The following is a 20,546-nucleotide window of genomic DNA, read 5'->3' as shown; positions in this document are numbered from 1 at the left end:
AAGCTATCAAAATGGAGAGGCAGGCATTTATATGCTTACATAAGATGGACAAGAAGATGTGGCCATCATCATTAGCACATACCAACAATTCAGCCTCAGATTCCACCAGACTAACAACTGGTAGAAAATCATGGGGAAACTTGAGCACTAAAAAAAAAAGCAGAATGAATTAGGTTAGAAAGGAAGGTTCCATAAATTAGAAAGGATCTAGCAGATTTTTTCCAAACATAATGCAATACAGTAAGAAAATGATAACAAATTCATGACTTAAATACCTCAAATAAGTAGCATTTTTGGTGAATGACTCTAGAATGAAAAGGAAATAGAATTAGAATTGAACAACAAAAACACTACAAATCAAAAATTTCAAGCTATAGCTAAGACTTCAGAGAACATTTTGTTTCATTATAAAAGCCTGAAAGTATAAGCTGCATGCAAGGCTACCTATGCTCCAGAAGATGGTCCTATGCCCAAGCACATCCCTGCAGCACTGAATGAAATCAGAGCACATGAAGCCAGGCATTCGGGAGGAAGAGGCAGGCGGATCTCTGTGAGTTTGAGGCCAGCCTGGTCTACAGAAGGAGTTCCAGGACAGCCAAGGCCACCAGAGAAACTCTGTCTCAAAAAAACAAAAACAAACAAACAAACAAAGCACATGAGGTTGGGAGGGAAAAGTGGTGGGGAGTTGCGGGGAGGGGAGCAAATGCAGTGGCTTTGATCAGAACCACATTATACATGCCGGTATGAAATGATCAGTTTTAAAAATGCCCTGAACTAAGAATTCCTTTCTTGTGTCATTGGCCAAAGCCCATGTTTTCTTACACAGTCAACCTTTCACACGTTTCTCTATAAAAGAAAACCTTTCTCTAGCATTCACAAGTCTGCCATTTACCTAGCTAAGGCACTTTTCTTTTTCTGTCTTGCTAAGAGATTTGTTAATCACTGAGATCTGGAGTTCGCAGGTTAGGCTGGACTGGCTGATCGGTGAGCCCCACGGTACCTTCTGTCTCTGCTTCCCCAATTCTGATTTCAAGCATGGTGGCTTTTTATGTGAGTGTGGGGATCTAGCTTAAACCCTCTGTGACAAGTGCTTTGGCCAGAGGACTCGGTAGAATTCATTCACTATGATAAAAACACCCAGTCTTCCTCCAATTAATAAAAGCAAATCCCATACTATCAGTGTGGTTTTATTTAGAATAATCCCACTTACTTTTTTAAAGGAACATCTAAATTTAACCTAACATTGACACGAGAACCTAAATGTCTACAAATCCTGAGGACATTTTAAACACAGGGAGCTTAGGGGCGAGAACTATCTGTTCCTGCTTACGAAAACTACTATAAAACTCCAGCTTGGAAAAGTCAGATAAGGACCCAGAAATAAAAGCATGAAGTAATGGAATAAAAGCTAGCGCTTGCAGAGTCCAACCTTTTAACAGTTGCTGTCCCAGGTATGCCAGTTAACTTCTTATCGCAAGCCTCTGTGCCTCTGCTTGCTCTGCCTGCCCTGCAGGTGTTGGCAAAACCAGAGTCGCCTCCCACCACCACCATGCAGGGTAGCACTCAAATGGTGCAGGAAGGGAGGTGGTAGGAAATTATTTTTGCTCCCTTAACTCCCTTAGCGTGGCTGATGGCAGCCTATTCTACACTCTCTTCCAGACACCCCTAGGCAGACAGAACCCCAGTCGGCCATGGTGACAATCCCTTAGTAAATTCCTTCTCATCCCAGTTTCTCTTCTTCACTCTTTCACTGATCTTTTGTGGCTCACTCCTAAAAAGACACACCTGCATTCTAGCCTCTTCTGTTTTCCTTTCTTCCATTTCTATTTGCTTATTTGTTTATTGCAGTATTTGGGGATTCAACCCAGGGAATTAGTCGTGTTAGACAAGTGCTCTACTCCTGAGTTATATCTCTAGCTACACCATTTTCTAAAAAGACTGTTTCTGGAAGAAGTCAGCCCAAAGGCAGAATGGACACACACATAAACAGCACTGCAAGTCCAAGTAAGAAAAGAACAGGTTGAAACCGACTCACTGTATTGAGGGACCTAAAACCGATACTCTGTACAAAGATGATATGAGGGGAATTAAAGAGCCAAACATAAAAGATAAATCATAGAGGAACAGGAGAGATGTACCTAGGTGAGTGAGGATCAGGGAAAACTTCTCTAACAGAATTTCAAATGCTCCAGCATTTCCTCCCCTGGGAAGTGAGTCCCCAGGAAGCTTTTCACAGGAAGAGAGCTAAACAACCTGGCTGCAGCTCTGTTTGTAGAAAGAATTAAATGGAACCCAGCTGTCTGACCATCCCTGGGAAGCGGATAGGCAATATGCTATCATGCACAGTCTAGAGGGCTATGCAATGGGTAGAAGCCACATGTTAGATGTACACTTTCCAGCATGGCTAGTTAAGTGGAAAATAAGTGAAAAATGTTAAGGAAGTACCATGTATGCAGACAAAACAGATTTTACAAGAATACTTACAGAAGAAAGGTGCATATCAAATACATTGGAAGGGTTATCTATGAGAGGATGGAGTGAGGATAATAAAGGAAGATATTACAAACAAGGCTAATGATGATGCTGTACTTCAAGCTGAGAACTTTCTGTGCCTAGGCCAGCCCCCAACAAAGCACGTAAGGGAAAAAACCAAATGATAAGTATCAGGCACCGAACGTTCTTTAAAAAGTACAAATATTCATGGAGTCTATTAGAAGGGTCTCTACTTCACTGGATCACCAAAGAACATGGGAAAAACATAAAGCAAGGAGAATAATTGAAATAATTCACACTAATGTACAATATGTAAAATATATTTTAGCTTGCAATGATCCCTTTCCTTGAATAGCTTTGGAAAATATTTTGGATCATAATGCTAGGAAGAAGGGTTGCTATGAAAACATTGTCCTTCCTTTATAGGAAAAGATATTTAAGGAAATTAATATGCTAGCTAAGTGTGATAGCATATAAGTGTAGTACCAGTATTCAGGAGGCAATTTCAAAGCCTTTCTGGGCTACACACTAAGACCCTGTATAGCTCCCCTGAAACAAAACAAAACAAAACCCCAACAACAGTGCACAGAAGGCGACCTGTTAGCAACACAAAAGGCAGTTTTTTTTCTGCTGGAGGCTTTTACATTTGAGTGGCCCAGACACTGGAAGCATGTGCTTTTCCAGCCATGTTCTGAGGTCTGTCCATTTCAAACAAATTCGCCAACAGACCATGCAGAGATCTCAAAAGCTGAAAGCTGGCCAATGCTTACCCACATGGTGAGGGAGAGAATGGAGCCGCTGTCCCCTCTCCAGTGAATGAGTACAAAAACCAGAAGCTTTACCATGATCTCCTAATTGGGTTAATTCAGCTTGTGAAGTTTCTGATGTTTTTCTTTAAGCAGCTTGATGCACGGATCAGTTAGCAGGTTCAAGGCTTCCTGTTCTTGTGCGCAGGCCGCTTCACTGATATGGGGGCAGCTTGGTGTGTAGGGAGGTGAGTTACTGTGAAAACACTGTCCTTCTTTTATAGGAAAGGATGGTTAAAGACGTTAACATACTAGCCAAGTGTCTCAGCATACCATTGCTGTACCAGTGTTACCCAGCAGTTCCCGTAGGTGTGCCATGGCGACCAGCCTCTCTGCACCATGAGCGCTTCAGGAGAAGCCATCCCCTCCCAGCCTACCAACGCACAGACCGTGTGTTTGGAGAAGATGGCATTGTGCACCAGGCAGCGCTCACAGCTGCAGAGGGCAGCGTCTTTTCAGCTTACCCTTCGGTTGACTTCTTGTTTCACATTTTTTTATTTTTCAGAAATTCAACTCGATTTAAGAACTTTTATTTAACACTGGTTCTGGTCAAGTTAAATACAATATAACTCTTGAATCAAAAAGTCTCTCTCTCTCTCTCTCTCCTCTCTCTCTCCCTCTCTCTCTTTCTCTCTTACTGTGTGTGTGTGTGTGTGTGTGTGTGTGTGTGTATAAGTGGGAGCTGGTACACAGCACAATTTCTAAATATTCCTCACCTACCTTTGATATGCAGAGACGATGTGTTCTGTGAGCTGGATGTGACAGAGGGGAGGCCATGCTTTTCTACACTAGCTTATTCCCTTTCTTTTCTCTAAGCTCAAGAATCATATATTTCAAGATGTTGTCAACAAGGAGCTTAAGAAGCTACCATTGCGGAACATAACTACCCCTCTTAGTCTGGCGTGAGAAGACAATCTCAATTAAGTAGACCAATAAAGAATTCCGACACGGGAAGGGGTTCTGTGATGCTATGCCATAAAGAAGATTTAACTGAAACCACCCAGACACCCAAGCAAGCATCAGTGCTATTGTTTTCTTTCTGGTCCTGTTTTGAAAGGCCACCAGCGACATGCATGCCATAAACCCTGCAGACACACAGCTTAGGGCTTGCCAGCATAGGGTTTTATGACTACTACAAATCTCTGCTTGTGTTTTATTCTGCTTGTTTATGACAGTCTCACTAGGTAGTCCAAGCTGGTCTAGAACTTGGGATCCTCATGCCTCAGCCTCCAAGTGCTGGGATTATAGGCACAGGCAGCTTGTGTACGACAATGTAAAACCTCTAACATTTTCTTTTTAAGATGAAGACTGAGAACAGAAGTTGCCAGCCATAGTTGAGTAAGCGTTCATTAGGAGATGGAGCTCTGGCTTATGCTGTCCTAAGAGTTTTCCTATATGCTATGTGTCATTCAGTTAGGAGGCTAAGTGAGATGACATTAGAGTCATGTCCAGTGCAGAATTGTACAGCTACCAATGGCATTCCATTTTGAGGCTAATTTTTTGGTCATGTTCTCAGGTTGCTCAGGCTGAATGATTTCAGAACTCTGACCTTTACATCAGTGTTTGAGGAATCTCCACACACTCCGATGGTCTTTATCAGCTGTTATTGGGGACATATATTCCAATGGCTGGGAGTGACTCTTGGACAACTCCCAATTCCAGGACTTCCTTTCTCTTCCTTTGTTCTTTCACACTCCCCCTTCTCTCTTTCTTTCCTTTCTATAAGGTTTTACCATGCATTCCAGCCTTCAATCTACTAGGCAGTCCAATCTGGCATCTAACTCATAGCAATCCTCCTACCTCAGAGATGGGATCATGGGCATATACTGTCACGCTCAGCATGCAGGACTTTCTAATAAGGCTTTAGAGTTGCCTTTTCTCTGAACTTAGGGTTCAAGGCTGTGTGGCTCTTTGGTTGCCATGATGGCACTGTCAAGTCTGCTTTTGGTTTGGGACTCTTTTCTGTGTCTAGGATGTAACTGATGTCTTTGTTTTCTACAGGTGCATGAAGCTTGTTCATCCTTTCTGTCTACTGATCCCCAGCCCCAGGTAATTTCATATGAAGGTGTTTTGTAGTAATGGAGGCATGTCCTGCTGCTTAAAAAAAAATCTCCATTTTCCCCTTTGAACTCACTAAGACTTGTCACATATTAGATATTACTGTATTATCTTCAGGTATTACCAGTACTGTGGGCTTCTGTTTTAAAAGGCTAACCTTTTATTTTCAAGTAAAACAAATTTATTATGGAAATTGTGAGCTATCAAATGCTAATTTCAAAATCAAATTGTGTTTAAAAATGCTATACCTACTGCCCTATCTAGAGAGCTAATATCTTGCTCTTAAATGAGTTTGGAACCTATTGGAACACTTATCAAAAAGCTAATTTGGATATTGTTCTAGATCAAGCTTTCTGGAAGGGCTTAGGTGGTGGCACTGAGTCTCCCGCTAGAGCTGAGGCAGATCCCATATGAGTACAGCTGAACAGAAGACAAAAGGCTGAGGTGTGCAGGCCCGCTTTCCTGCGTCCAGGCTGCCCAGGAGGCAGCTCACCTCTTTTCCCATAGGAGGAGGGATGAGGGAAGTGCTAGCCTACCTCCTCCACGTGGAGACCTGAGGAGCAGGAAGTAAGTGTGTTAGCCTTGCCCCAGTTTTACTGGATGCTGCTACCTTCACCTGCAGGACTGAGTGCAGGGACCCAGAGTTCACCTTCCTGACTTTATTCTCCTATTCTGTACCTCCAGAATCCTTGACAGAAATGAATGTGCCTCATCCACATCCTCTGGCCAAGGCTCAATGACTATTCCTATGGTTCTCCATCTGGTGATCCTGGCAGGAGTGGATGCAATGCCATTCCCTAGCTGCAGAGATTTCCCTGCCAGAAGTCGGAGGCATTTGCATGGGGTTAGGCAGAGGGGAGGGAAGCAAGATCTTCTAAGCAATATTTCAGATTTTTACTTCCAACTCCAACATTTGCCTTCGTTACTTCCTCGCTGCTGTGAAAACCACCCCAGCAAAAGCAAGTGAAGGGTGGAAAGGTGTGTCCTGGCTCACAGTTCGGGGAGATACAGTCCATGCCGGCAGGGGACACGCGGAGGCAAGAGCAGCAGGCTGGCTGCTCACATTGCATCAGCACCCAGGAAGCAGGCAGCGACAGGAAATGGTTCCAGGCTATAGAGTCTCAAGGCCCATCTCCAGTGACCCACTTCCTCCAACAAAAAATTCACCTCCCAAAGGCTCCACAGACTCCCCTGAAGTGTCACTAACTAAGGACCCAGTGTTCAGACATGTGAGTCTCTGGGAGACAAATTCAAACCATAAGAAGCGCTGTCAGGTGAATGACATGGGATGGATGTGTGTCGGGGGAGTGAACACTTGTACATGTGTGCTATGCGTGTGAAGGCTCCAGAGTAACATCAGGAATCATCTTCCGTTCCTCTCCCCCACCTCATTCACTGGAGTAGGGCCTGTCAATCAAACCCAGATCTTGTCTACATGGCCAGTCTTGCTAGCCAGCTTGCTCTAGGGATCCCCTGTCTCCATCTTCTAAGGCTGGGATGGGGCTGACGCATCAACTCTGCCTTTATAAGGGTTCTGAGGATCCAAACTTAGGCCTCACACTTAGGCAGCAGTCACTTTAAGCACTGGGTCATTGCCCCAGCTCCACAAACTAACTCTTTATTGGACTTCATTTCTGCACACCTTTTTAAAAATTAATTCAGTTTTTTCATTTATTTATTCCCGACCATAGTTTCCCCTCTCTCCCCCACCTCCTCCCTCCCCTTCCCCCATCCATTCCTCCTGTCTCCATTCAGAAAGGGGCAGGCCTCCCATTAAGAAGAGCCTGACAAATGTGCTTTTTGTCACTTACATTTATAGTGTATATATTAATTTCAATACATTTCGATACTTTAAATATCAATTTTCACATTAGCTATTATTTTATTAACTTGGTGATTATCTGAACAGTGCTTCAAGATATTTCTCCAAATAAAAAAATCTCTAAGGCCCATAAATACAAGATAAAATCTTACCTATCCCATGTACAAAAGTCCTTAAAGAATTGTTGAGAACAATGACTTCTTACAAAGAAGAGCTAGAGAAAACGCACTTACTTTGAAATGTTTCCAGTCGAAGGTCAGTGTTATTGGCAAATCTCACCCAGCCTAGACACGGTTTCCTAAGGAGAGGCAGCCTACGTGTGTAGAGTCTTCATCAGTTGAAATGCTCTTTGACATGGGACGTAGCTAAGTATTTCATTTTTGTTACTTTGGATTTTACTGTATTTCTATTTAGGCTACTCGGGGAAAAAAAAGAACTATAGGGATTTTATTACCAGATTTTCATGGTGTGCCCTGAAGGGAACATGTAAGGAAGGACGTATCACACTGTGAACTTCCGTCCTTCAGCTCCCAATAGTTGGGGACTGGGCCTCGGTGGTAGAGCACCAACCCAGTGAGTATTTATGTGACATCCCCAGCATCAGAAAACAGCTGAAAAATAGTCAACTCCCAACGACAGGGTCAGCAGGCATTGCTGAGGCCACCAAGGTGTATCTGTAAGTAGAAGGCCTGGCTCCCAGTCTACACAGTCAACTACAGTTTCATAAGGTACTGGACAAGTGACAATCTTGTAGGGCCTCACTTCCTCTATAAAAAGAGTATCAGTTCCTGTCCTATGTGCCTTGTCTATGTGTTTCAAGAAGAGAATGCAGATTATGTACAGGGGAGTATTTTGTGATGCATTGAAACCCCATGTATACACACGGTCCATTTTGTAGTATTCATATATATCCCAACGATTTGCCTGAGAAGCCAACAGACAGAAGGAAGATAAAAATAGACCTCTGGAGGTAGGAAGGATGTGAAGAGCATTGTAATAGTGACTCCGACTGTGTTTCTAACCACAGGCAGCCACGTTAGGTGCACTGGGTGAGAGAATACGACAGCGTTCAGGGTTCTTTTTCTCTCAGTTTCTAAGTTGAGCGTACCTGCAGCAGTAAATTAAACCAAAGAGCTTTTCCTGCCTTTAATCCTTCCAGGAACTTCCTGCAGTGACCTCACCCCTGATTTCTGGCTGAAGAAACTGAAGTTTAGAGGGATTAAGTAACCAGCCTGCAGTAACACGGTGTGGCGTAGACATGGGATCCGCACCGCGGTCTGTTTTCAGTCCGTTTATCTTTACAGGCTACACTTTAGCCACTGTTACATGGCCCTGACTTCCAGAAAGGAACCTATTAAGGAATCAGTGGTTCACAGGACAACTATGCCAGGTCCTGTGCAAAGCAGGGTTTGCCCCTGCTTGTCCATTTGTGCCACTCCTTACCACGCCCCGCTGGCTGCCAACCACAGAATCCCTGCCCTAATTCTGTGCCCTGATGCTTTGACAAACCTGATCCCGGGGTGTGCAGTCAGCAACCTGGAAAGGGTGGTACTCAGCTTAGGCGCACCACGCACGGCTTCTTGTCCTTCGGTTCCCATTGTGTGCGAGCAATTGCAGGATTTTCAAATTAGCCAGTAATGAGTAATGTTCAGCGAGGCTCACAGCTTTGGCATGCACATGCACCTCGCTACAAGCTGGGGAGACTAATCCCCAGTTGGCACTGCCCAGGTTATCTTAGTCATAGAGTTCCGTGATGCCTCGGCAAAGTGTTGAGAACTGTGTAACTGGACCACAGTGAAAGGCTCCATCAGTGCGGAGCAGCTGCAGGGAAAGAAGGATGTTTTTGTTTGTTTCTTGTGTGTGCACGCGCCTGCGGGCGCAAGTGTAAGTGTGTGTGTGTGTGTGTGTGTGTGTGTGTGTGTGTGTGTGTGTACATGGGAATGCATACCCAAGTACACCCAAGCAGAGGCCAAAAGCAGACACCATGCATCTTCCTCTATCTCTCTCCACCTTGTTGTTTGAGATGAAGGTCTCATAGAACCTGAACTTTGTCACTGTGTCTAGACAGCAAACTCCCAAGATCTACCCGTCTCCGTGCCCAATGCAGGGGTTACAGACGCACTCAGCTACGCAAGACTTTTATGTAGGTGCTAGGGATTTGAACTCAAGTCCTTTTGCTATCCCAGCAAACTCTCTTCCCTGATGAGCCTTCGCCCTGGCCCTAGGAGTTTTAGCAGCCAAAAGGTTATTATGAGAGAAATCAAGAGAGCCCTACCACGTTTCGGTGGACCACAGCGATGGTGGAATATCCTTGTGCTTCCGACATCCTCAGTTTCACCCTCCGTGCAGATGTGGTGCGAAGTGAAGCACAGCCCATGTGTCTTCTTGTTTGTCTTAGGCATCCCCCGCACTGAGGGAGCTTTGCCGAGCGGTGATGGAGAGCCTCCAAAAGCCTCAGGTAAGACTGAAGTCCTGTAAGCAATCAATCAATCAATCAAACAAACAAACAAACAAACATCCTGAAATTCCCCCCCTCCTCTTCCTCCCCCTCCTCCTCCTCCAAGAAAATATGCCCCATTTAGGAAGCATGTCAACTGGAGCTAGAAGACACATTGGCTTGGGATAAGAAACAAATGCTTCAGTTTCCCTGATACCTGATGTTTTAGGATAACATTGGTAAAGTTCATAATCAACTGATTAGGAAACCACATGTCTCCTTCAAGCACAAAACGTGGTCTGATGGAAGAACTTTATGAACATACCGTCTTTATCTTTCTCACCCACTTGCACAATTGGGAGACAAGAAGGAAGCTAAGTTGCTAAATGTTGATATAGTGCAGGGCATTAGGAATGGGAAACCATGGCTGGGGAGAACATTTGGCTGGCACGTGTGAAGCCTCAACTTTCACACCAGCATTGGGAAAAACAAACAAACAAGCCAACACAAGGAAGAGCAAACCAGACAACCGCATTGTCAACGTCGGTTTGAAAACTCTGTTTGCTTCTGTGTCCTGGTTTCTGGTTTGAATTAGTTGATTTTCCTGGGAGGGTGTTTTGTGAAGACAGCTGGAAGCCTGAGAAACGGTGTACCACTAACCCTCAGGTTCTAGGCTGTGTTTCAGGTTGAAGGAATTTTAAAACTCCCTTCTTCAAGTGAAAGCCTTGCGTTCCAAATGACATTTCATCAGCATCTCAAACCCACCCTGTGGCTGATGGTCCATCCACTCCAGCCTCCAAATCTTCTATGAACAATGTGACTCAAGGAAAGAGACTTTGATAGTTTGAAGGCATTCATAGTTTCTGAAACTTCATAGTCATCAGCAAGTTAATCTATTCTAGAAAGATGTTTAAAAAAGTGGTGATGTTCCCCTCCAAAAGTGTAATAAAATGTAATGTTTTTCTAATTAAGATAAAGGAAATGACGGTAACATCTATCCATCATCTTTCTTTGGTGCTAAGAGCAAATGAGACAAAAAAGATGATATGACTCTTAAAACGGACATCTTAGAGACAAAGGAATAGAGTCAAGTTTATGGCAGAAAAAAATAACTTGTGGTTCTATTTAGTGTAACACGAATCTTAAAGGGTCTTATTAATTAAAAACCCAGAGCCAGATATTGGGGTGAAAACCGAGAGATCAGAGAAGCAGAAAGAAGCCAGCCACATTCTTACCACCAGGAAATCCTCACCCAAAAAGATAGCCACTTCCTGTCTACCCACACCTATATGCCTTGCTGTTCTGCCATCTGATTTGCTCTCTCTGTCCAGCTACATCACTTCCTCTTTCTGCCCAGCTCTGTCCCTTCCTGTCTGTCTATACAGACCTCCAGACCTCTATGGTTAACTAGCACTGGGATTAAAGGCGTGTGCCACCACACCTGGCTCTGTTTTCAGTGTGGCCTTGAACTCACAGAGATCTGGATGAATCTCTGCCTTCCGAATTCTAGAATTAAAGACATGTGCCACCATTGCCTGGCCTCTGTTTAATATAGTGGCTGGCTTTTTCCTCTGATCTCCATGCAAGCTTTATTTATTAGAGCACAAATAAAATATCACCACAATTTAGTGACAGCAATTTGATGACAAGTATCTTGATGTCTATTTATCCACTTTCTCTGCATACTCCATTATGTGATTATATTATAATTTCCTATCCCACCACTGCTAAACATTGAGCATGCTTCCAATTTTTTACTCTTACAAGTAATTTTGTAGAAAAGATCACTGTCTTCTTTTTTATAAATATATTTAATCAATTTTCCATTTATTTTTGGAGCAAAAGATGCTTAATCAATTTTAGTCCTATGTTTGAAGTACAGCAATTTTAAAATGTTCACATAATTCATAATTTCAAAGTATGTGACATAAAGTTTTATAATGTATGTTATAATGATATATATCTCTTCACTAGGAAGAAAATGAAAAAGATAATACTAAGAGGGTAAGGTGATTTTCCTAAATACATATACCCTATAAAGAGTAGAGGAAGCCTCAGCTCTTTTATATATGACTCTGCTTTCTGTTTTAACAGTTCTTATTTCATTATTCAAAGACAGAGAAGTCAGGAAACTCAAATATTGTGGTAAGTAGTCACTAGTATGTGTTTAAGAGGAAACTGACTTAAAAAAATTATCAAGCAAAGCATGAGATAAAAACTCATATTTTTTACTCAAAAAGTTATGCATGGGTCTGATGATATAGCTCAATGTTTCATTCTTCATTACCATAAAGGGAAAAAAATGAGTTTATATGTGACTGAATGAATGGAAATCAATATTTACTATATGTTTTTCACGTCAATGACTACATGTGCCTTATAGTCACTCATTCACAATCATGTGTCAGACACAACTCTAAATGCTAGAAATATGGTAGTAAGTAAAAAACATTTAAGAAAGAAACCCCTCCTTCATCAATTTGTATTCAATGGCCAAGTAAAAAAAGTCTAAGAACAAACAAATTAGTAAAACAAATTGTTTGGGGTGATATTAATGCAAGAGAAAAGTAGTGTCATCCAAAGGCATTTTAAAAGACAATTCTTTCAAAAGACAAGTATTGATGGCTAATGGAAGTCTCATCTATTCTTACTCATTATCATTAGGTAGATGTTCGTTGTGAGAGTTTATCTCTGAGTAACCAGAGATGGGGAACCTAGATTCAATTCACATCCAACTCATGTAGCTTTGGGTTTGTTTGCTTTTGTGATTTCATTTTAGTTTCAGTTTTGCATGGATTTAAGAAACCCAAACTGGCTAGGCCTGTCACATAGTAGCAGAGTCCTTGCATACGAAACAAGGCCCTGGGTTTGATCTTCTGCACTGGAAAAATAAATAAATATAGAAATGATTTGACTATAATGTTCTTCTTAAGCTTGGGATCCATTACCATGCACAGTTTAGGGAATGAAAAGGACAGTGTGTTTTAAACATGTGGTGGAAAAGGTAAATGTGAACTTAAGCTCTATTTTAAATTCGTACCACACGGAATAACCTTACATGCGAATAGATGAAGTTGTAAGTTAGATTAGCTACACATCAAACACAGGTTGCATTCATGAACGGATAATCATTATCTAGGGTTGAAAGTCATCCATTTGTTAAATGAATTCAATGCTAGTGAGGAGGCCCAATTCCACCCAGACCTTAAGAGGGTGCAGCTGTAGCAGATGGCTGTGTGTCTCAGATGTGCTTTCATTTTCTTCCATGCGACATCTTCTCAGTTTTAGAAAGTGTGTGTTTGTCACCTTTCCCGCTACCAACAGCACATTGTCATCTTCGTGTCCCTTATTGTCTTGCTCTTGTCCCATTTTAAATATTTAACTTATGAAGGAGATTTCCGGGTGTATGCTAGAAGCGTCCAGGTAACCATGGTTGTAAGGGAAAACTGATACTTGCAAGTTGCCTTCTGGACCAAATTATTTTGAGTAAGTGTAGAAGATGACAGATGGCTTTTCGCCTCCCAGAGAGGCAGCCTGGGGACGCACCTGTTGCAGTTGTAACAGATCTGAGGCCCTCAGCAAGATGCTTCTTTAAATAATGACAATCAGCTTAGTGGAGACTGGCAATCTGACCCACCTCTTGATTTAGGGACTAGCAAATTCTGTCCCACCCCTTGGTTTTACAGCAGTTCTTTAAAGGGCTCACAATGGGCTGTCTTACACAACATCTTTAATTTCCTTTTTGGGGTCCTTTGGTCTGGGTTGAGAATAGTGGGTAAAAAGCAGACAGACAGACAGACAGACGGGAAACCCTCTGACTGCCCGATGCTGAAGAGCCCTGGTGCTCATCGTGTGTGTTTATGTCCTCAGTCGTCCATTGTGCATCCGTTGCTGCAGCTCGTCCCTCAACTGCATGAGAGAAGAATGAAGAGATTCAAGGTGACGTATGCAACCCAAACTGCATGCTGGCTTTGCCACTCTGGGGGCAGGCCCTTCTGCTAACTGCAGCTGGGGCCCTTTGTAAGACACTCTTCTTCAGGGCGACCCTCCCATTCATCCTCAGTGGTGGCTTTCTGTCACAATGACAATGTATCGGAGAGAAAATGACTTCCAAAGAGTATTTGGGCTCAGCGTTGCCAGAGCTTTCCATCTCGGGTCAACTTGACAAGCCCCATGGCTTTACATCTGTGCTAAGGCAGAATCATGGTGAGGAGTGTTGAGGTGAACAAAGCCTCTCGCTCTACGGTGACTAGGAACTGGGGGGAGGGAGGAAGAGGCTAGCGTCCTCATTCTCTTCCAGTGAATGCACTCAGTGACATAATTTCCTGCTAGCTTCACCTTGGAAAGATCCAATAGGACCACAGGCTGCTGACCAAGCACAAGGTCTTTGGGAGACATTTCACATCTGAATCATCACATCCTTGGTTAACCTGCATAATCACGGCATGCAATCTTTCTCCCTCTCCAAGTTCTGGCCCCTTCTAGTCAACCCCTGGGCACTGAGGAAAACTGGGGTGTAATACCCTTCCATGACACTCTCATTGAGAAAATGTTTTCTTAGTTTAAGAAAGGAAACTGCTGGGTGTTTGATCTTTAGGGGGGAATTGAAAATCCAATCAAGCACAATTTATTACCCCTATATCCTTGCTGACAAATAGCTAGGGTGGCATTATTTTTTTTTTTTTTTTTTTTTTTTTGCCCAAGTGTTAAAACATTGATAAGGATCATAAATATACATATCATAAAACAAATGTCAATGTTTTATTTTTCCCATGGCTAACAAAAATAGAACCTAAATCTAGCGCCAATGTGTAAGTAAATATAACTGAGCTAACACATTGTTAACTAGAAACTGAATTTTCAGGGTCAGTGAAGAACAGTCCTAATGCTTTTCATGTTGGAACTCCTGGGTAGCATTTTAAAGTGAGACATTGCATTTTGGGTTTAACATTACCACCTTTGATTTATTGGGAACCTGGCTGGGCTTTCGCAGGTTCTGCTACCTCAAGTTAACAGAAGGGAAAGTCACATTAGTTAAATAAGTTTCTATGAGCTGTCTAGTATGAGAGGCAACAGTGCATTTGACCAACCCTTAGACCGACCTTAGTCTAGGCAATAAACAAATAAACAAAGAACTCTTTCATTGTGATATTTCCTTTATGGTTTAATGATGGTTCCTTCATTATTGTATGGCTGCCGTTACATATATTACTTTTAAAAGCTGAATTCAGGTCTGGTGTTTTCTTAACTTTGATGCTGTATTTTTTAATTCTTTGTAAAACACATTTTTTAAAAAAAGCAGACAGTTAGATGAGTAAATGTCGTGGAATTTATTTTTTATGGTCATTATTTCCTCCTGGAATTCTTCACATTTTTAGCTTCAGTTGAATACAGCTATCTGTCGCTAACTCTAAAGAGAAATCTAAGAGGGAATTTAATGGCACCTTAAATTTGTAGGATTTTTAAGGCTGGGAAGATAGCTCAGTGGTAGAGCACCAGCCTGGCATGCGTGAGGCCCTAAGTTCAATTTCAGCACCACCTACCCTGCAAGTGGCAGAGTTCCCAGAATGAAGAGGAGAGTCAATTGCCATCAAGTTTTCTAGAAATAAATGCGCACTTTAAAAAAATTTACTTTATTTCCTACAATGTCTATGTTCACCAGTGATAATTGTTTTTGACTACATTATTTCAGTCTCACTATTTACACAAGGAAAGATGGAGTAATTTTCATTATTATGACCAATTTAGCACATGGTCCCATTTTCTGGCTTGAGCGAGACTATGGTAGTTGCAGACAGCTATCTGAAAGCTTGAGACCGGAGGGAGCAGATGCTGCCAAGTGAAGATAAATCCTGAAGACATTCTCCCACAAGGTCCTTAGGAAACTCCAAGAGCAAAGATGTAAGAGATAAATGAAAAAAAACAACTACAGTAGAATGTTGGCCATGCCGGCCAACACCATCTAATTTTAAAATACAGTTTTATAGTGAAATATCTTAACTCTAAAAGAAAAAATTGGATTTTAATGCATTCAAACATTTCCAATTTTGTTTGCTAGATTCATGCCTTTTTATCTTTCCTTTCCAAGTTCTTTTCATTATTGAGGACTCCATCTCTGATGACTGCACCCTGAAAAACTTTGCTTTGGTGTTGTGTTTGAATGTTTTAAGTAACATTAGTAGATTTAATTAGTAGATTTAATTTTCATTGTGTTCTTTTAAAAATCTTGACTATACACAAAAACTCTTTTTAGACAAGTACCTAAACACATTTTAAAAACCAATATTTCAATCTTAAGTAATTTGAGGGATATAGTAGAAATAAGAATTAAATAAAAAATATTGAGAATTAGAGATATATTTTCTGTAAATCAAGGATTTATGAACTTAAATAGATATCAGAGGCATTTCTTAGGATAAAGAATATAACCTCACTTATAGGAAAACTGAAAACAGTTTGGCTGATGAATTTATTGATCACCATGAATTATTGAGGCAAACAGGAAGCTACAAGCCAATTCTATGGAAACTATAAAATGTTAAATATTCTTTCTATGAAGTTTAGAATGGTATGCTTAAGTAACACTATGTAATATGCCTGTAATAACTACATAGCTGTTCCTGTTTTGCATTTTTTCATTATAATTCTGCACATACAAAAATATCAAGACAACCTCTTTCAAGGCATTGACTAAACATACATTGGCCCAAGTTGACCCTCAGTTTTCATGTAGAATATTATATTCTTGCTTTAACTGCAATTCCAGCTTGTATTTCCCCTGTTCATATGTGACCACATTAACATTTATGCTAAAGAGAGTGTTTTATTCTAGCAAAATGTCAAGAAGAGACTTTTAAATACACTGTGCCTGACATTTTCTTTCTACTTACTGAAGAATAGACATACACTTAACAAAATTCCCAAAAAGGAAATCTATAAAGAAAGCATGTTTAAATACACCATTCTGGGGATACTGGCCACTGCTGGAGTGATTCAGGGGTAAACATAAGAGTTCTCTATGACACGTACTCAAGCCGTTTGTGCCTTTGGTTGAGTTGAGCTTCACGGCACCCTTAAGAGGGCTTTGCACTTGATTCAGTGTTGCTTAATGTGTGATGTCACCCTTATCTCTTCCAGGAAGAATTCCAGAGTCCGTTTGCTGGCCAAAGTAGGGGATACTTCTTATTCAGGGTATGTGTATAGAGCATTTGATGATCTTGATATAAGAAAATTGGTCAAGTATTTTCAATGTACGTTCACCGAATGAACTCATTTTAACGAAGTTTGGCAGGGAACTTACAGGCATGTGATATTCAGTGTCTCATTCTGACTTCACTTCTGCCACCACCCTATTGTTTTAAACTGCAGCATCTCTAATCTCCCTTTCACTAATCTTGTTTGTCAATACTCCAGTGACACTCCTCTACCTCACAGTTTAATTTCATGATATTTTGTGCAAAGAAGACCAATTTTTAGAGCTACTTCACAAGTCTAAGGAATCAGTTGTTAAAGTTTTGATCCAATAGGTTGCAAGAGTTGTGACTATGTTTACAAATTCTTAAGATTAGAAGTTCGATGATAATAAAAGCTACAAGTAGCAATAGCTTTGTGACTGTGCTTATTATTTTGCATTTGTGTATAAGTTTGTTCTATACAGGATATTGCTGCAATATGCAGTTTCTTAACACATAACCAGAAGGTTGAACATTTAATGAATGTATTCAGCAACTGTTTACTGGACTTCTAATAGGTGCTAGGGAAGATATCGATAGTGAGAGTGAAAAGATAAAAAAAAGATGGGTTAAGAGCACATGCTACTCTTACAGAGGACCAGAGTTCAGTTCCCAGCACTCACTTCTGGAAGCTCATAACCTGTAACTTGCGCTCCAGAGCATCTGGAGCTCTCTCCTAACCTCTGTGGGTACCTGCATTCCTAAACATACACCGACACATACATATGCATAATTTACGGTAAAATAAAATGTTTTAAAAGAAGATAGAGTTCAGCTTCTATACCCTAGTCTTTACAGCCAGATATAGCAAATAGATAAAAACAGCTAAGTATAGTCACCTCTCGGTATCCATGGGGGATTGTTTAAAGAAACCAAAAAGCAGAGGATACTTAAGTCCTTTATATTAAATGATGTCCTATTTTTATAAAACCTACCACATCCTTTGTAAGTCATTTTTAGATGAGATTTGAGACAAACCCTAGCTGGAGATTGGAGGTGACATGGAGATGACTTTGTGTGTGAATGCTACATTAGATAGGATGTATTTAATGAAACATTTAGCTGAAATTTCTCAACTTTATGCTGAAGTCAAAGGTGGTATTTCTGTGGAAAGATTGGAGAATTGACTGGACTGGATTACAGGACTAGACTGACCGCAGGAATTATAAAATGGAACCACCATAATTTCAGAAAGTTAACTTTGGCTTGTATCAAAATGAAATTTGAGAACACAACATTCATCGAATGTTGGTTCCATATACGGGTAGTTTCTAAATTATCGTGGCCCTGACAGCTCTAGCTGTGTCTCAGAACTTGGTAGAAACACATATTTTCAAGTTCCGCTCAGTAAATCAGAAACTGCAGCTGCGGGGTCCAAAGCTTGTCAGGTGGCCTCGATGTACATTCAGGATACTCCTTTATAGCACTAGGCTTCTTTCAATGGCAATTGCCTCACATCATTAGTTACAACGATTTCTTTCTAATTTATTATTTTGCAGCCACGCAATGGGAAGAGGTCAACAGGCTTCATTTAAAATGGTATGTATTCAATAAATAAATAAATAAATATGAAACAGTATGTATTTCACAACTGAACTCAACTTGGAAGTTTCACAAACTAAACTATACTCAAATATATTTCTGTTGTTCAATTCCATGGGTACACTAACATTATATATAAATACTACAATTGTAGGGCAATGAAGGCTTCGGGAATGGGAAGTACTGGTATTTTAGGGCTAGATTTGCTTTGATCCTGGGATTCCTTGGTCTATGACTCAAAAGTAGTCATCTAAAGAGATTTTTGGAGATAATGCCCCCATGACAGTTTATTTGGCATGTCATGATGTGTCAGGGATTTCATTCCCGTTCTGTCAGTCAGTGTCCACCAGAGTGGGCCAGGATTCACTGGCGTGCACTTCTGTCTTCCAAATAACTCAGACTCAAAGAATCTTTGTTAAGTCTGGAGATGCAGTTCAGTTGATGGAATGGTCGCCTACCACGCACAAAGCTACATCAGGACAGATGGAGCTACCGTGAGACCCTATCTCAAAAAGTGGCAGGTGGGGGGGGGGCGCTGGAGACATGGCTCAGAGTTAAGAGTGTTTGCGGTCTATTCAGAGGACCTGGATTTGGTTCCACCTCCCACACTGGGCAGCTCCCAATTGCCCATAACTAACTCTAGCTCCTAGGGATCTGACACTCTCTTCTGACATCCACAGGCACCCCACACAAATCACACACACACACACACACACACACACACACACACACACACACACACACAAATTTTGAAAAAAAATTAAAAAGAGCAAAGCAGAAATTTCTTAAAGCAAAAAAATCTAGGTCTTTGAAAAATTAAGTTATTTCACCCAGCTTATTCTAGAAAAGAGACAAAACTACAAATATACAAAAACAAAAATGAAAAGACAGACATCAAAACAACTAGAGAAGTGAGAATCACCAAGGACACTTTGCACACATTCCCAAAGTGAAATGGAATTTGATGAGTTTAGTATGAATTTCTCTCTGAAGTTGAGAAAACACAGCTTCATGGTCTCGTCCCAAGGTTAGGGTCTACATAGTCTATTTTGCTCATGATTTTATTTGCCAATAGAGTTGTATTCAACAGTCATTTCCCTCTTGATTTTGTCATCTGATTATTTAATCTCTTGCTTTATTCTGATAAGATTTAGTAAGAAAAATAAGTATAAAATGTGAATGATGTCATGGCAGATATACGAGTACACTAACAGGAAAAAACATTTTTGATAGCTCTTATTGTATTCAGACATCAGTCTCATCACATGTGGTCCAAGAACATTCAAATAAGAAATCAGATATAAAAGGTCAGTCTTGGAATATTATAGCCAATGGCATCACATTTGCTCATGATCTCAGATAGAAACTCTCATCCACACCTCAGTGGCCACCAAGCCATTCAGCAGAGCTTCCTTAACTGTGAGTTCTTTGAAACTCCCAGTCTCAGCACTTGGGATTTTTTTTTCCACCCTCTGAATAGTTGTAAGGAGCTTAGCAGGACTTGGAGTACCTACTGAGCCTTGGTACGGAGCCAGAATGTGGCCAGTTGAGGCTTGGATTAAGTCACAGCAGCATTCAGCAATGTCAGGGCCTCCTCTGTGAGGTTACAGATGAACTGAGCCATGGTCTAAGGTGGATGTAGGGAAAACTTGAAATACTTACAATTCTTACTGGTACTGATGCGCTTTGGTAAACTACTTTCATATTATTAAATATTATAACTATTGAGACATACAGATGTGTAGAATAAATGTGCCATCGGAGAGTGATTAAGTGATGAATGGTAAAATACACATACCGAGATGAGGAAGGGAGAGAATGTTGTAGGAAAGAGAGAGAGAGAAGCTGAAGAACAGTTGGGAAATATTTCAAATGCCAATGTTAATATACTAAAACAAAAATTCATAGAAATGCCTAGATAAGCATTATATGTGTGTATTCCTAGTCTCACATATATGTGAATCTAACTCATTTTTCTTTTCGCAGGATGTTGACTAATTTTCCATCGAAACAGTGCGATCTATTCACATTTTGTTTTAAAAAAATGATCCCTTCTAAATTTACTCTGTGGCAAATCCCTGTATTGTAACATTCTCCATGATAGTTGACATTGTAAATGTTTAATTTGTTGAAAATAAACCAGCATCTTAAAAATA

At 40.9% G+C, this 20,546-nt stretch overlaps 1 protein-coding gene across 2 annotated transcripts in view; it reads left to right on the top strand.

Moving 5' to 3' along the window:
- Nucleotides 1–20,546, top strand: part of Nmu (neuromedin U) — a 28,039-nt gene extending 7,493 nt beyond the window's left edge. The window contains exons 3-10 of one of the 2 annotated variants that reach the window (XM_028864191.2): nt 5,301–5,348; nt 9,578–9,637; nt 11,591–11,620; nt 11,711–11,761; nt 13,487–13,555; nt 16,754–16,807; nt 18,348–18,387; nt 20,377–20,546. In XM_028864191.2, coding sequence (XP_028720024.1) covers nt 5,301–5,348; nt 9,578–9,637; nt 11,591–11,620; nt 11,711–11,761; nt 13,487–13,555; nt 16,754–16,807; nt 18,348–18,383 — 348 coding nt within the window. In that variant the 3' untranslated portion in view covers nt 18,384–18,387; nt 20,377–20,546. The remainder of the gene's footprint in view (nt 1–5,300; nt 5,349–9,577; nt 9,638–11,590; nt 11,621–11,710; nt 11,762–13,486; nt 13,556–16,753; nt 16,808–18,347; nt 18,388–20,376) is intronic. The other variant, XM_037209334.1, reaches the window with a different exon arrangement.

The sequence above is a fragment of the Peromyscus leucopus genome, chromosome 10, assembly GCF_004664715.2.
Source record: "Peromyscus leucopus breed LL Stock chromosome 10, UCI_PerLeu_2.1, whole genome shotgun sequence".
NCBI classification, from domain to species: domain Eukaryota; kingdom Metazoa; phylum Chordata; class Mammalia; order Rodentia; family Cricetidae; genus Peromyscus; species Peromyscus leucopus.
The sequence above is the reverse complement of the archived record's forward strand: the minus strand, read 5'-3'. Positions and strand labels throughout refer to the sequence as shown.